This window comes from Taurulus bubalis (genome assembly GCF_910589615.1).
Source record: "Taurulus bubalis genome assembly, chromosome: 13".
NCBI lineage: Eukaryota > Metazoa > Chordata > Actinopteri > Perciformes > Cottidae > Taurulus > Taurulus bubalis.
Genome location: NC_136601.1, coordinates 16,329,646 through 16,345,251, shown reverse-complemented (window position 1 = coordinate 16,345,251; position 15,606 = coordinate 16,329,646). Strand labels below are relative to the sequence as shown.

Below are 15,606 nucleotides of genomic sequence, written 5' to 3'. Positions count from 1 at the left end.
GCTAAATGATTATAGCTTACATCTGAAGTAAGACACCAAACTACAAAAGTTCTGGAAGTATAGTTTATTACCACATAAGCAGTGCATATATTTTTCTTCATAATTTCTCTAAATATATTTAAATATAGTTTGTTTCTTTGTGAGTTTTGACAAAGGCACTCACCAATGTGTGTAACAGGGGTTCTGAACAAGGAACAGTCATTAGATGGGATTTTGTCCAAAATCTTATAATAGTACATGTGTAACAAACATGCACATACGTTTAAGAACACACAATATATCTCTGGAGAACCTAAGCACACTCTCATATGCACTCAGGACAAAAATATACACCTCCTTCAAAAGGATTGTCACTGGCAGTATTAACCCTGGGACCTCAACCCGCAACTTGTTCTTCGGGTCAGTCAAGTCATTTGGCAGTTGAACGCATGAAATATAGACATATACATAACTAAAGTACCACGTCAGCTGAGCCTCTCGAGGGCTTGAAAAACAATGCTGTGGAATAAGCCTGTCTGCCCACTGCTCTCCTGAGTAACCAAAACTCGTCCATCAGGTCGAGGTCTGTGGACGAGGACGAGGTCTCCTTGAAGCAGACTGAGCTCCGAGTCCGTCTGGGCTAAATGCGTTGTGGTCACTTTGTGTCTGGGGAAAAAAAAGCAAAAGTTGGAAGATGTTTTTGTTCAGTACGTCAAATAGATGAAAAACTTTCAAGGCTACCTTGTCTGTCTGTTAATCAATACGCTTTTTATTTTAAAGGACAAAGACAGATTCAACGTACCTGCTGGGGCTGAACTGAGAGGGCACGGCTGATAACACCGGCGGTGACAATATTGGTTTTTGCGGGTTATAATTTAGATCCGAGATGGCATTTTCTAGGCCTTTCCTGAGAATAGGAGCTTTTCCTTCTTTGAGAATGATCCCCGGTCCGTCTCTTCCCAGCGTGAGCGATGGGGCCCATACTTCTAACAGTGGGGGGCCAGGGACGCAGTTGGAGGGAACGTGATTTCCTGGCGACCAGGAGGAGGTCCGAGGTCTCGGAGGAGGGGAGTCTTCATCTGTGAAGAACCGCACTGACTTTGCCTGCTAGGGCAGTAACATATTTACTGTAAGGCACATGCAGAACAGTGATCATATATTTCAAACGAATCGATAGTATAAGACTGATGCAAACAGAGTACTTAATGTCAGACAGCATGCTCATGCCTCTTGCAAGAAACCATCAGAATGACATTACCTTGTCTGCAGTATTCTTGTGTGAATTGGGTCGGACTAGAATGGAGTGAGGCCCATTGGGAGGCTGTCTGTCATGCGCATGTGAAGCAGTGAAGTCCCTGTCCTTAAAGACTGCAGCAGCAGAGGGCGCTGCGGTCTCAGTTGTCCAGACCCGAGGTCTGCCAGAATGAGACAGGAGGATGCTGTTTTTCTTCCTCTGCAGGGCAGGCGAGTAGCCGGACGCCTGAACTTGTGAAAAGTGCTGTGACTTGGATGGAATGTTCAGATTGGACGTATGGGAGAAATAGTTTGACCCTGAAAAAATATATAATAGGCCTTCAGTGACAATCTGGCTAAATCTCTCATTTAAATCAAGCAATTACAAAGTAGCTGTGGTTGTTTCTCACTCATTACATTACATTTAGCTGACGCTTTTATCCAAAGCGACTTACATTTTTGCTCTATACACCATAGACACAGCAACGGGGAGCAATTAGGGGTTAAATGTATTGCTCAAGGACACAGCGACATGGACTGGCAGGGCCGGGGCGCGAACCACCAACCTAACCTAACCACTAACTGCTAACCACTTAGCCACACTCACCTCTATGAGGGTTAAAGATGCGCCTCACAGTGTCCCAACCTTGTGAACCCCCACAGAGAGACGGTTTTCCTGCGCCAGAGGATGGCGTTGCGCGCTGCGCTCCATTTGGCACAGATGGGACCTGTCCGGTTGAGTATATCGCTCCATCAGAGTTTACCCTATCAAGAGCAAGGACCACAGCAGGATTCTTGGCAGCTGTGGGTTTCTTTCCGGCTACTGTGTTGTACTGTGAGGACGCGTTAGCTGCTTTGGTCTCCAGGAGTCTGGCTGATGTCCTGCAGTGAGGCAATGAGACACTTAGTACATACTGAAATACCCTCTGAACATCACTTGATATACTGTAGTTAAAGTTTCTTTGCACCAGCCTCAGTGCTTTATTTTAGTTTCATGATTCATTAAAATGTGTGCATGATGATATATCATCCTGCCCACACTAAATCACTGTCTGAATCCACAAGCTCCCACTCTCAGCAGTCAGGGATCACAGCCTCTCACCTGAGTACAGGCGTGATGTAGTTGCTGGGCAGAATGCCCACTTTGCCCGTTTTCAGCGATAACCCACGCAGCCAGCCTTCCTTGAACTTTCCGTAAACTCCCACCATCTCTCCTTTCCTGAGCTCCAGCTCCTCAGGCCGTCGTGGTTTGTAGGAGTACAAGACGGCACACCTGAGGAGTCACACAGGGGGTGTGTTAATGTGACAACTACACTTTCTACAATATGTATATATTATTACACCTTTTTAAGGGTAATTGAGTGTTTCTTATTTCTCTTTCTATTCATATCTTGAGATTTGACATTATCATATGATAATGTAATGTTTAAAACAGTGACTCACACACTGATGGAGAGCTGCTGTGTGGAGGAGTTTTTGCTGTCTGCAGAGGTCGAGGACATTTGGGGGTTCACCAAAGCCATAGAGATGGCGGGTGGAGTGTCACTGGTCATGTTCTTCTCACTCTATTCAGGGAGAGATTCAGATTCATTATCAATGGATTTCAAATGGTTTTGCATTGCACATTATTCAAGTGTCTTTTATTTCTGTTTGCAAACTCGATTGTCCCAAATTGACCCTTAAAGGGACGAATAAAGTATTTTGAATCCAATTTTATAATTTGGCACAGCTGTGTTTTTGACGTCATCGTGCTAACATGCTCACAGTGACTATGCTAACATGTTGATGTTTAACAGGTACAATATTTACCATGATTACATCAATGTGCAGGACATTACCAAAATGTTTGGCAATCCATCCAATAGTTGTCGAGATGTTTCACTAAAAGCCCAAATTGTCAAACTGCTGGGGGCGCTAGAGGAACAGTCAGGGAATCAGCAAAGCCACTAGCATCCAGCGTCTCAAAGTTATTGATATATTTCAGAATGGACCAAAGTGGTGGACTGACCAGGGATGTCTGTGCTACAAAGACAGTAACTATCCACTTGATTTATCTGCTGGAGCCTCATACTAATTGAAGATCAACTTTGGGATATATTTCTGACACAAAACCAGTTTTGTGGATTTTGTCCCCCTTCACTTCTATTGGAGGTATATCAGTAAAGGATCTCATCATGGCAAGAGGATTGATCACGCCAAAACTGCTTCAAAAAGGAATATGTTTATTGTTTTAATTCAGACAAAGACATAAACCCGTCTTTAACCAACACATTGGTGTTTTAATGATGGCAGTGGAGAAACTGTCTAACTCCCATAGGTGTTCAATTGGGTTGAGATATGGTGACAGTCAAGGACACAACATATGATTGTACGTCATTTGATTGCTCATCAACTATTCAGGGACCGCTTGTGTTTTGCTTAATTTAAGCTCCAACTTCATTAATACAGAAAAGATGATGTCCATCCATCCATTTTCATCCGCTTAATCCGGTGTTGGGTCGTGGTGGCAGCAAGCCCAGCAGGCTGACTCAAGCTTCTCTCTCGCCCGCAACCTTTTCCAGCTCATTCTGGGGGATCCCGAGGCGTTCCCAGGCAACCAGGGAGATATAATCCCTCAAGCATGTCCTGGGTCTTCCCCGGGGCCTCCTACCAGTTGGACATGCCTGGAAAAACCTCTAATGGGAGGCGTCCAGGAGGCATCCTGATTAGATGCCCGAACCACCTCAGCTGACTCCTTTTGACAAGAAGGAGCAGCGGCTCAACTCCAAGCTCCCTCCTGATGTCCGAGCTCCTTACCCTATCTCTAAGGCTGAGCCCGGCCACCCTACAGAGGAAGATGATGTATACATTTTAATTCAAATACAGTACAAATTTATTTTAAGGCCCGGCAGACCTCTTTTGCATTGTATTGTCATAGATCTGAGCTTCTCTTTTTAAAGCTGAGAAACTCTGACAGGCTTTACGTCTGCAGGCTGTGAGTCAGACCTGACACAGTCAGCAGGGAGGGACACTGAGGTGTGTCTCACAACTGTTAACAACACAGACTGAAACTTAATCACTAACTACTTTTAGTTGCCATACTGAAAGGGGCATGTTAGTGTCATCTCCATTGTATGTTTTATTTTGTCCTCTGACTAAAAAGAAAACCCCACACATAATGTTTTCTTTTTGTTGCCATTACAAAAAGGCGTAGATAACTTTCAGAGTTATTATCTACACAGTGACGTCTACAGAGGGTTGAACTATTTATAGCACTACCACTCAACTACTGCTTAAAGCATTAATGCTGGCCTGTGGGCCTGGGGTTCCCTCTATAAAGCATGCGCCTGGATCCTGCAGCTCTGCCACCATTGAGCTGCATTCACACTCTACCTCAAAGAAGCACAAAAGAAGTCCTAATCAAGAGGCAGCCGCTGCTTTAAGCTCAGCCTCACGTATCAAAGCCAGTGCTGTGAGGCAGAAGTAAAGTGAGATAAACGTATGATATAATGTCCTGAAGACAAACCAGCCTTCCATCATATACAGCGGAGCGTATGGATGAGCATGTCGTCTAAAGTTGCTTTGTCGACGAGTCTTTTGTGACACTCATGACATTTACACTAAAAGCAACCTGAAGAAAAGATAACTTCCTGTCTTTGCTGAAGCAGCATGAAGGGCAGAAAGCAGAAGACATCTTTATGTGCAACTAATCACTAGCTTTTAACAGCAAGGCACTGCTCAAAAGAAAAAAGACAACTATTTTTTTCATGCATTAAATAATTTACTTCTTGTAATTACTCTGTGTCTTTTCTCTATTCTGTTTTGAATTTGTTCAGATCCTGCTTCGGTTAAGCTGCAGTCATGCAATGGCCAGTTGCAGTGACTGAGCAGTGAGAGCAACTATATTTACATGGAGAGAGTAATTCTGCCATGGAAATGCAGTTAATAAAGTCTTATTTTGGTATAAATTGTTGGCATATACCTGCAGCCAGAATCACTGCTTCCATAAATATATAAATAAATAAAACAGAATATTAATGTCCACCTTTTGGTGTCCTCGTGCCAGCCACAGTGGTCAACTAGCAACCACAACCAATCAAAGTGAGGCGGGGTTAATGAGGGGATTTCATAGTTATATTTACATATGTCTAATATATTTATTACATTTTTAACAGTGAGTATCTGTAGATTTGGTCACGCCAGCTGAATGACATTTTGCATCAGTGTCTCAGAAGATGGTGATGTTCCTTACTAGTAATACTTTTAAGGCCACGATACCCCCTGCATGTAAATAAAACTAATTTCCAAATTGTATACAGAACTCAGAGAGGCCTAAATTTCAATGTTGCCCCTTTAGCAAAAAACTTAAACACCGTATCAGAAATCTACAGCCACTGTTACATTGTTGTAACTCGTCTTATCCCAAAAGAAACAGAAAGCAATATTTCCTGTTTCCTGTTTCAATCAGTGAAAAAAACATGTAAGATAAAGATTTGTAAAGCTCAACGCTAGCTCATAAAGTGTGAAACTCAGACAAGGTTTTTAAAAGTAAATAACATGTGGTTTTGGACGCACGGAATAGACAATACTGTTTCTGTGCAATGAACTCAAAGTGAAAATGTAGAATGAATTAGAATTAATTACGGACGTAACATCCTCACGTGTTTTAATCATGAATTAGGGAATGTCACCAAACTCTAGTAACATTAGGCTTGTTTGAGATGAGCCAGGCCACCAGTGATCAACACACACTGTATGATCCCAGAGCATTGTAGGAAAAGCCTTTTTGTTCCCTGGTCCCAGATCTCACTGGATCAGGTGACTGATCAGCGACATTATGTTGTGTAAATAGTTTAAATATGTTGATTTTATTCACATTCTAGTCACATGTTGTACTCTAAAAGGCTTTTCTTTTCATTGATGAGCCAAGAGAAGCAGAACTGGGTTCTGAATGAGTTTGAGGTGGAACGAGTCGATACATGAATATTTTATACAGGCCTAAAATAAGTTATTACAGATTGAGGTTTCATGTCAGTATCACAGATACACTGTATTTTTTATAAAATTATATTTTTGAATAAAAGCTTTCTATTTGGGATCAGGATCTGATTGAGACAACTATTCTTGGGGCAGACTAATGGAAATGGTCTGATTTGCAATGACTGCAACTAAGGATTGTTTTTATTGATTCATTTGGAAATTATCGTCTTGGTCAACCAATTATTTAAGTCTAATACTTATAAAAGCTGCAAATCATCAATTTGCAGGAACAAGATAATGTTTGCTTGAAGAAACATTCATTCATGCTTTTATTTCATTCCATCTTAAATGCTATAACTCGCTCATGCTGCTGAGCTTTTGACCAGATTCTCTAAAATGTTTCATGTGACACCAAACTCTATTTCTGTGCACTGGCTCCTGATCAAATTCAGAATTAAGGAAAATGAAAGAGTATTGTGATCATTGTGATTATTGGAGCTCTGCATGGTCAGGCACCTATTGGCCAGTCGGTCTTTAAGGCCCTTTGAACAGGGTGTGTTGGTTGTTCCTTGCTCCAGGCTTATAACTAACGAAGACTGTGCTTGGGGAACTCTCTCCCTTTGGACTTAATATCTAACAGGCTTCAAGGGGAACTAACAACAAATAAGCTTTTTTTCCAATAATACCAGGTGTTTGGGCGCACCAGTGAAGTATTATGTTTATCTTATTATTATTCTCTATGTTGCATTTGACGATAGCATTTGTCTCATTTCCATCTGAAAGCTTGCACTTACATAATCGTGCCAATATTCACATTAATATGCATCTTTTCAGCCACAGTCTGTGGGAAGAAACATCTCTCTGTGAAACAGTGGAGCCAGAGGTGAGCGCTGATGGGATGCAGCTCTAAGAATAGCTCACACGCTGGCTTGGTCAGTGGGGAGCTCAGCCTCGGCTTGAGGGATAGAGCCCTCGGCTCCTTTAAAAAGGGTGCGTGGCTTGTCTGCCATTACCGGCCCACTGATGTGAGAGTGAATGTTACCTGCTTACTGAAGAGGAAGGAGTTTGAAGGCAGGGGATAGAGGAGTCTGTTATGTAACCAACTTCACCAGTGACTCATCATCATCAGCATGAGAGAGATAAGCAGACACACTGAGGGACTCTCCAAGCCTCCCACTCCCTACATCTATCTCTCATTTCCCCTCCTCCTTCTCCATAATTCTTGAGTTGCCTTTTTGCAGCACACACATTTTGTTTTATATTTCTCTTGCCAGCTCTATGGCATCTTAAGTTCAGTATTTCCTGTCACCTTTTGCTCTTACCGTGCTATCGCTCCCATTTCCTACTTTTTTGTTATCTTGTTCTCCAGTTTCTTCCCCCTCTCTTCCTCTCCTGTTTTTTTGCCAACCTGCAGGAGCATTTTTGTGCTCTGACATGTAGAATTGCAGGGTAGAGCTGTGAAATTCTGTATCAAAGAAAATCCTTATCTCAAGGGGCCGGGCAATTGGCAGCAGGTTACATTGATAAGCCTTGCAGAGGCATTTATGTTGGCACTGTAGTCAGACACTCGCATGCTATGACTTAATGCAGTATTCACAGTATCTTATAACGTAAATGAATGGTAATGTGTCCAGCTGCACACACATAATTGTTTGCATAAAATATATTCATCAAAATGTTCAAGCTAAGGTGATCAGAACTAGTATTCTAATTTTCACGGCAAGCTGTTTCACAGTGTTTCTATCATGTTGCTTTTGCTGGTCATCTCAACATTACAAAAATGTAAAACCAAATGATCTCATGGTGATGTTCATCATCCATCCATCATCATGCCATGCGATATAGGCTGTATAACATATGCAGCAGGTACCATGTAAGTTCAAAACTTATAATCAGAGGTTTCATTGATGCCAAAGGTGACCCGGAAAGAGCCTCAAGAAACTTCTCCTAAAAGTCAGTTTCAAGAGCAATAGAGTCTCAGACACTCTTCTTGCGAGTAATTCAGATGACATGATAGCAGTCAAGGCAAGCTCCGTTGTTCAGTATTGTTGTTCTTCTTTGAAGTTATTATAACTACTTTTATTCAGTTTTAAACTCAAACACTCATCATTCTATGAAACGGTAAAGTCAAAAGAGCTTTCAGACACAGTAAGACAACTTCACAACCTCCCTCAAGAACTATATATTCCTGAGCTGAAGAAAAACAAAGGACCCACACCCTGTTCGACCGATATTCATCTATGTGGGGAACCCCTGGCTTATGTCCCAGAACTCTTGATTAAAGACCTTTTCAGAGTTTCGGTCCACTCACCTCCACTCCTTTCATATCTAGCCCTTTTCCACATCTGTGTTGTCTTAATCATGTAGCGGACAACATATGGGCGATGTCTCTCTCGCTCATTCATTCCTGAAGCTTAGTGTCATGGCTCCCTCTTTCCATCCCTGAGGACAACTTCAGTGACTCAAATAAAAACCTCTATTATCTCACAGAAAGCTGTGATGCCTTTTGCCAGCCACATGCTTTCTGTTAAAACCAATCACTGCAAACAAAACAAAGCCAAACACAGTTTAGCTGAAAGAGGAATCTGATGGAACGTTATCACATCATCACTATAGCATGTATAAAGGCAGATATGTTGGCACACGACTCACCTGTAAATATCTGTGTGTAGAGTCAGAGTGGCGTCTAATTCGCTGAGAGTTCACTCTGGAGGGATGAGAGTGGCCCCGGGTAGCAAGAGACGCAGAGAGGTGGTGTTGGTGTGGCCGCTCCTGACGGCTGAAGTTGTTGAAGGTGCTGATGTTGGTCGTCTCTCCTTTGGTAGCCGGGTTAAATCGGATGCTGCTGGCTGCGGGCTGTTTCCGTTGGTTGGAGAGGGGCAAAGCATTGATGATGGATGTCTTTGCAGGGAATTGAGGGACTCCGTAATGGGTGGTCCTATTGGATACGTCAGTGGCCTTGTCTTTGCCCCCACTCCCAGTCCGATGGTGAAAGTCTGCTGAGTCACTCCCCTTCCGATTCTTTCCTTCGAGCAGTTTGGCAGCCACTAAGTTTGGCTGAGAGAGATGAACACATAAAGAGAAACCACAGTGTAAAACGGGATAAATCCTAACACAGAGAATAGTCTGTTAAGAAAATTCTCTTCAACTTGCTCCTACCTGCGACTGGCGCCTGTCAACCTCGACTCCTGCTGATCAGTGAAACGGCTGTCTAAATACACCCACTTATCTCTAGTCCACTCACCCCTACAACTTGTTGAACAGGCGGGCAGGCAGGCAGGAGCATAAGTACCAGCCAATAAGCCAGGGAGGGTTGACTGGTGCCGAGAGAGAAGCTGCACAGACAGGCAGGCAGACAGGCAGGCATGGCAGGGTTAATGCTTTCACTCCCCACAGTGATGTGCTGTTATGCCACCCAAGCAAAGAAAGCTTTACTGTGTCTTCACGCCTGGCTGCGCGACAGGAGGAGAGGCTCAGAAAGGGGATGGGAGAGGAGAGGAGGATGGAAGAATAGAGTACAGAGGTAGAAGAAGACGAAGAGCACCACTGAGGCGGGGCTTTAGCAGAAGACATGGGTGGACAGGAGACGAAGAAGGCATATGAGGAAGACTAATAAAAGAAGGGGAAGAGAATCTAAATATTAGGGAAACCTTGAGCAAAAACTGATCACAAGTGAGGGAAGTAAACTAGAACTGATTAAAGACAGCCCATTAACCCCACTAAAGCAACCATTACAATTACCCCCGGCACGGATGAAGTTAATTCCTGGAGACAGAAAGTACAGAGGAAAACAAATGACAGTCAGCGAGCTAAGCAAGCGCTGCCAACCTGAGTAAGCCACATTGTCACACACTAATGAGCAGCTGCAGACACAGCACGGCTTCACAGATTATCTCTCTGCCTCAGCACTTTGCAGCGCAGGAGTGACATTTACGGATGAATCAAAGATTTGAATGAAAATCAAGGTAGCACCCTGACAGTGACCTGGAATTAATGACATCCAGCGACGACATCTATGGTCCAATTCATTACAAGAGCTACACCTTCAGACCAAAGTGCCAAACGGCAGGTGTCACCCATGATCATGAAGAGGTCATGACCCACAATCAAACAATGAAGGAAGGGAGAAAGAGAGAGCTAAGGCGAACTCACCTCTATATACTGCAGAGGGCAAATTCCAACTTTCTCCCCGAGCTTGGCTTCAATCCAGTGTTCATCCACCCGTCTGATGACAGTAAGGATGTCTCCCTGTAAACCAGAAGTAAGAGACACACAACTGGACTGAGATGAAGTAGTGAAAAGGTGAGCGCTAGAGAAACTGCTGGAACAACAAACTCAAAAAACAAACAGGATGCCAGGTGCTTATAACAGACTGTGCTCGCCCCGGAGACTGGGCACTCAGAAACTCTCCCAGCACTACATTGCTCCTGCAGCACGTGACATCAACTGCCTTTGTATCTGCCGGTCCTTTCTGAGGCCAGCCTCGCTCTAAAAGACATTTGACCATCTGCATTAAAGCTGGGAAGAAGAAAAAAAAGAGCGCAAGTGTGTTTTAATGGAGAGCACACAAGTGGCCCTTATATAACTGCCTCAGAAATCCTTCAGGGTTAGTAACAACCACTGCAGCAGAGGTCTGAGCCTGCAGCTCCACAAGTCTCTCAAAGCAGCGTAAATAATAAAAATAAATGATATTATCCCCCTCCCCCCAAAAAAAGAATGTATTATTGTAGAATGTATTAACTATGGGGAAAAATATTTTGAGAAGTGCAACGATTGGTCGATCAAGTCAATCGAAGGAAAATAATTCTGCCACAATTTTGATTATCAAAAAATTGTCTTTTTTAAGCAAATATAGTCTCCCACATGTACATATTTTCTGATTTTCTAACTTTTCCATGATAGTAAATTGAACATCTTTGGTTTTTGGACTGTTCGTCAGACAAAACGTCTTTGAAGACGTCACCTTTGCTCACTTATAAACCCAACGATTGCTTATTGACCCAACGATTAATCGATAAAACTAGTAGATCATAAAATATATATATTTTTTTCTAGGGTTTCCCCGAGATAATGGTTCAGCAGAGGTGGTTACCAGATCCTGATGCATCTCGTCTTCCGATCATTCATACTCGTGAACACTCATACAGTATAATTAAGGTAAGATAGCAGCACCTTTGCTATCGTTCCCTCAAGGTTAATGCTTCATTATTGCTTGAAGGTTCAAGTTATGTGTAATACTTGTGCACTTTGTGCATTCATTAAGAAGAAGGAAACCCTGTGAGTATTCTAAAAGATTGAGTGACACAAGACTGAACCCTTTGACAGTGAGTACATTTTCCTGCTGTGTTAAGTCAGCAGTTTGAGAGTCAGACCTTGAGGAAGCCGAGACCATATCTGCTGTCTTCCAGATTGCTCTCTTCGGGGTTAAAGTCGTGCAGCGCCCTGCAGAGAGCCGGAGGTTGGGACTGCTGGAGGGGCTGCAGCTGAGGCACCAGGCTGACGGCCTGCGGTGCGCTGGCAGTGACAGACGCTCCGCTACTGGCACCAGCGTTCCCGTGGTGCCAGCTCTCATCCACCTTGTGTTTCTGGGTGATACCGTTACCAGGCGCGAGGACCAGCTCTCCTGACGAATCACCTCGTTGGTTACGCATCAAAGCTCTGAGAGCAAGCTGGAGAACGGACGAGAAATATCACACATCAGCTACAGTATGCTCAAATGAACTGGTGAATTTATTAAACATGATGATATACTTTTCTGAATATGTTCAAATAAATTACTTAAAGTTTAAAGATCTTTCGGTATACAGACAGTCCAAGCTGAGCTCTCTTTTAAAGATGAAAAAAATATTGTCTTTCTAATACAACTGCATTTTCAGGAGGTAAAATAATGATATTTATTTTGTCAAACAGCGACCTTGCTGAGATCCTGGTTTAAAAAGAGAAAGAAATGTTAAAATATCTGTAAAATGCTGCGGTTGAGACTCATGTTAGAGGCTCTCAGTCAGTGTGATAGTCAGGTTTCAGTTTTATTAACCGGGGTGACAAACCTCTGCATGTTCTTAACAGACAGTCACGTATTGACTCAAGCTTGACTGATAATGTCTTAACACCTTTTCAGTGACGTTGAGAGAAAACGGCACAGGAATGCCCAAAGATATTATCTTCTGCAACTATTATAGTGCAGTATATAACATATTAAAAAATTGATACGACTCCTCACAAAATGTATTATAAATGTCATTTCTCTCTACATTTGACCAGGATCGCATGTGAACTGAAGATGCAGGAAATCCCAAGCTTTTTTAAAGAATTCTGCATATTACTTTCTATCAGGCGCCTCCCCATAAATGTATCTCCCGACCACACATTTCTTTTGAGCTAAGCACACTGATACCTAGACTTAGTGAAAGAATGATGATGGAGGAAATTACAGTATATACCGTTTTGCACTGGAGGTTACTGAAGTACACATTTAAAACAGCAGAATGATCCAAACGCACCCTCATGAACTTGGCTGCGCCTTTTGAACTTTGGCTGAACTCAAACAACGAATTACAAGTAAACTCTTAAATGCTCTGAGCAGTTTACACCACAGGACTACAGAGAAGGCAGGTTTCTGTGTTTCTCATCACATTTAGAGACTAAAACATCGGCATCAAATAAAAACTGCGAAATGATTTACTGACTGTGAAGTACCTTTATGATCCTTAGATCTCTGTTGGGTTTGAATTAGGTGACTGTGCAAAATGAGTTGCACAGATATGCTTTATACGAATAAATTATGTGAAACCTGATTTAAAAAAGTGTTATTCTATCATTATACATGCTGACTTCTTTCTGACAATAGTATACACCTGTTAAACATTGCTACTGAACAATAATAAGCGTTAGGTATGGTATGATTCAAATCAATACTCCTATGACAAACAAGTTCAAATATAGTCTTAGAGTAATGAGCTACAATTGTGTGAGTTCTGTATGTTATTGATGTTGCAATTTGGTTTATGTTGGTCGTTTTTTTTTAGTCCTGTCCTTCAGTAATTAACTTCATTTTAATCTTTTTATGTAACACACTAATTTCTCCCATTCGCTAAAATACAACAAAATTACTAACGTATGGTATACATCTACTGCCCTGTATAGTAGGTGTTAAAGGTTATAACAGAGCTCTCCTCAGTCGGGTCGTGTTTGAGGAAGGAAACAAGTGTTTTTCTGTTCTCTGTGATGCGAGAAATAAATCTTCCTCCTTCGTACAGGTTTGAGGAGATCTCATCATTTCAGGCCCAGAAGGAACACCGACTCAAACTTCGTCAGACAAAAACATTTAGGCCCTGGTTGGTCAGACCACACTCCAGCTCTTATTGTCTCAGCTACAGAATCACATTTAAGTTTGGTGAACACACAGTGGTGCGTAACGAAGTCATTAAATAGGTCAGAGATGAGACACACACTCTTGTTCACTAAGATTAAAGAAAGAAATAAAGAAGCCATCATAAGGTTGGGAGAGAATTAAGACAATGGGGAAATATACATTTCTCAACAGTCTGAGCAGAGATTTTCCCACAATGTCTACACAGAGCTAGATGTGTCTTAAACATGTGTGGGTGGGCGTATTAGGACATTGTGGCCAATGTTGCAAACCAATGAGAAGGATTTCTCTATGGCAATATTGATTATATATTTTTTGCATTATTGTGATAGAATTATATCTAACTGGTATTTCATTCACTGGATTAGGCAAAACATTCATTTCAACCATTAAAGGTTTCCAGAAAATGTAGACAATTCAGTATATTGTGATAGAAAATGACTGTAAATATACATATATACACCTTGGGATACCCTCAGAGGTCATGTTTAAAATCTAAAGTAAAGAAGAAAAATGTTGGGCTGTGGAAAATGAGCAGCATTCAATGTTTAAAAAAAACACATGTTTAACACTGGGTACTTTCTTATAGTAGAAAATAGGACAATTACAGTAGGGCATGGCCGTCAAAACATTGTGTAATTACTGAAATAGAAACATAATCTCATCATATCATTTGTCAGATAACGTTGTCATCCATAGTTGTTGTTATAGGTATGCAGAGGATTAGGCCGGGGTCGTTCACTGACCTCATTGTGCCCTGGCTTCTCTCTGTGTTGACTCTCAAGCTGCTGCTGACCCTCCCTGACTGTCAAGCCACCCCTGACCAAGGGCACTGCGTAGCGGGCTGGCTGTCTGTCCCTGCCGGGCCCCGGTGACCCCCGGAGCCCCTCCAGGATCCGCACAAGCAGTAAGTTTGTAGGAAGCTCCTCCACCGTTCTGGCTGGGACAGGAGCTCCACACTGTGGGCAGAGCAGCTGGGAGTGGGCTCCCTCCTGCCTCTGCAGGCAGGACACACAGAAAGTGTGCTGGCAGGGCAGGACCTTGGCTGAAGCATCCAGCGGCTCATAACAAAGAGGGCATTCCAGCAAGTCCCTCAGTGCCAGCTCCTCCATTTTAAAAAGGGCCACCTCTCTTTGGGAGCTGGGCTCCTGCTGCCTCTGAAACACTGTAATCCACCATGCTGCGAGAGAGAATAATGACGATGTGAGAAGTTAATGTCAGAAAGTCTACAATGAATGAGTTTCAACATGCTGACCAAAGTATTTATTTACTGTATAAAAAGCAATAATAACGAAAGACAGTACCAGGACTTTAAACGTTTGATAACGTGGAAGTACTAAAAAATAAGGCGCCTTGTAGTAAACACGTCACGCTGCTCGCTTACAGGTGTTAGCTCACCTGGCTGCACAGGTAAACCGGGAACAGGAAATATCCGCAGAGGAAGAAATAGTGTTGGGGGTATGTCTTCCTCTGCCGATAACACGGAGTATAGAAACATGAAGTACTTACACGTGTGTCTGCGGACGGGCACAGCGATACTCGGAACACTGCGGTTAGTAAATGCGTAACTTTTCCGCCGCTGTCGCCATGACGCAGCGCGCTGAGGACGGGATACGACGACTCAGACGCAGGACAGGCGCGTGAGCTTTACGTTCACCGACCCGAAATGTATGACGACACCAAAACCGCCTGTGAAATTTCGACTTAAAACAAACTACTAACAAGGTTTCGACCACAAGCAGGCGAATTCATCCGGCTGGATCAGATTCCAGTGTCATGTCCGACTCAGTTTAACCCTTAACAGCTGATCAGCTCTGACATTTAAAGTACAAATATTTTACTTTAATAAACACTGTTGTAAAAATTATAATAATGATCATTAAAATAATTATAAAACTCGTATATATGTCAAGACAACAGTTTAGAAATTGCTGAGATAGATTTTAAATAATGATAAATATAAAAAGTTTTGAAGGGCTGTTTTTATGAAGTAGGTCCAAACCCCTACATTATTCAGTCTTATAGCCTGGTAGTTTAGGTGTATTTATACATCCCACTATTTTTAG

At 42.5% G+C, this 15,606-nt stretch overlaps 1 protein-coding gene across 1 annotated transcript; it reads right to left on the bottom strand.

Moving 5' to 3' along the window:
• Nucleotides 1-58: 58 nt before the first annotated feature.
• On the bottom strand, nt 59-14,719 carry sh3rf2 (SH3 domain containing ring finger 2; the record flags this gene model as incomplete). Its single annotated transcript, XM_079229104.1, is given in 13 exon segments — nt 59-645; nt 782-1,086; nt 1,238-1,530; nt 1,820-2,094; nt 2,315-2,485; nt 2,656-2,777; nt 8,824-9,228; nt 9,416-9,445; nt 9,447-9,506; nt 10,324-10,419; nt 11,544-11,840; nt 14,287-14,658; nt 14,660-14,719. Coding segments are annotated over 13 exon segments (2,667 nt in total). The 3' UTR covers nt 59-464.
• Nucleotides 14,720-15,606: the final 887 nt, after the last annotated feature.